This window comes from Plasmodium vivax, genomic scaffold, assembly GCF_000002415.2.
Source record: "Plasmodium vivax scf_4397 genomic scaffold, whole genome shotgun sequence".
In the NCBI taxonomy this organism is placed as follows: Eukaryota; Apicomplexa; class Aconoidasida; order Haemosporida; family Plasmodiidae; genus Plasmodium; species Plasmodium vivax.
This window is the reverse complement of record NW_001851963.1, coordinates 1645-3784: the sequence shown is the minus strand read 5'-3', so window position 1 is coordinate 3784 and position 2140 is coordinate 1645. Positions and strand designations below refer to the sequence as shown.

General features: G+C 21.9%; 1 protein-coding gene across 1 annotated transcript; it reads left to right on the top strand.

The window, feature by feature from the left end:
- Positions 1 to 337: 337 nt before the first annotated feature.
- On the top strand, positions 338 to 1673 carry PVX_033190 (variable surface protein Vir21, putative; the record flags this gene model as incomplete). The annotated part of the gene is made up of 3 exons (XM_001612435.1): positions 338 to 382; positions 523 to 1389; positions 1512 to 1673. 3 exons carry the CDS (start codon positions 338 to 340, stop codon positions 1671 to 1673), a joined length of 1074 nt encoding a protein of 357 aa, XP_001612485.1.
- Between the last annotated feature and the right edge of the window lie 467 nt (positions 1674 to 2140).

Genomic DNA, 2140 nt, shown 5'->3' with positions numbered 1-2140 from the left:
ACATTAATAAGACCATAAATTATTTAAATGATTATTCTTCTTCATGCTTACGTTTTAATCTACAATAATAAATTTTTTTACAAGTATTCTTATATTTCAGTAAAATAATTTAGATATAACACTTTATACATGGAATTTCATATATAATATATACAATATTATGTTATTTTATTTATTAACACCTATCAAGTATTGACAGTTATTACTATGTCCATATTACAATATAAAATTATATAAATATATATACATAAAAATTTTTAATACTGAGTATTATTTTTCTACTATTGTTAATAATATTTACAATATTTACAATATTTATAAATTTATATAATAAACAATGTCTGATGAAAAAGAATTTACTTTGAAAAAAATTAAGGATAATGTACAACTCTATTTTTTTTTTAGTAAATTTATTATTTTAAGTAAATTATTTAATTCTGCTCTGTCTTGTAACATAGTATAAAAAATTATTACAAATATCAACTTAGACATATATATGCAATTCTTTCTCTGTTATAAAAGTACAGTTTTATTCAGAAATCTAATTTTTATGAAAWTTATAATGTATTTTATGAGTCATGTGAGAATTTTGCAGACAACCAAGCGTCATGTTACACTGGTTCCAAAATTTCCTGGAACAGTTCTGTTATATCTGAAATTATAGAGGCATTATACAGTAATTTATTCAGGATATATGATTCAATTACAGGAACAAATAATACCTATTTTGAAAATATCTCTTCTAAAGATGAGAAAATATGTTGTACATCCTTGAAGTACTGGTTATATGATCAAATATTAACTAAAGATCTAGAGGAAACGGATATTAATGCAATTTTCAAAGGATGGGAGAGTGACCTAAAGGGTAAAATAAAAGATAGATCTGTAGATCCTTGTATATTTTTTAATTTGAAAAAGGATGAAATTAATAAGTTAAAAAATATATATTCCCTTTATGCAATTTTTTATGGCAATAATAAATATAAGCAGGATTGCAATAGCAATACGTGTAAGTATTTGAAATATTTTGGAAAAGGTTTGGATGAGTTTATTAATAGTATTAATAAATGTTCCAGTGATTCTTTGAATAACGAGTATTGTAATGAATTAAAAGAATTTTTAGATTTATGTAAGGAGGATAATGAACATGCAGGAATTTCAATACACGAAGAAAGTACGAAAAGTAAATCTGAAATCGCCGGGAAACATTTATTATCTGTCGTAAAATATCAAAATAAACCACTTTATATATATTTGAAGGATAAAAAAATGTTAAATTTTCTTAAAACATCTGATTTTATAAGTAATAAAAATAGAACCACTATCGCAGCAACTTCTGTTGTAGGTTCTGCCATAGGCTTATCCTCAATTTTTTACTATTTTTATAAGGTTATCCATAACAATATTTTTAAATATAAATATTTTACAATAATAAATATAAAATATGTTAGTAAAAATTTACTATAATAAAAGGAATATTTTTAATATACTTTATTTTAATTTTATTTTAGTTTACGCCTTTTGGAAGCTCTTTACGCAGAGGAAAAGGAAAAAATATAGTAAATATTGACGAAGAATCACATAATTCATTATTGTATAAATCGAATACTGAACAATTACCATTACATAACAGGGAATATAAAGTGGCGTATCATACTTTTAATGATGTATAACAGTCATATATCTAGTTCTGATTAAAATGTATAGCTACAACAATAACTTATTGTCTGCTTATATTATTGTATTATAAGGTTATTTATATATAATTTCAAATTTATATAGGGATGCAAATATTGTATGAATATATTAAACAATTTAATTTCCTTATATATTTCATAATATGTTGCATAATCTTTTCTCCTATCATCAGTTTAAAACAATATTTGCGTGGATAAGTAAAGAAAAAATTGTACTTCATTCAAGAAAATAACATCCACATTTTATTAGTCTATATTTGATAATGCGTTTGCCATAATATCTTACTTGAAAGCATAGTAAATATAATGAAATATAATGGAAAGCTTTCTGAAATATATAATTTTAATATAACAAAAATATATTTATATTTAGAAAAAAAAGAAAATAAAGCATAAATAATATATTATATATTTTATGAATTATTGTTTTTATACTTTTACAT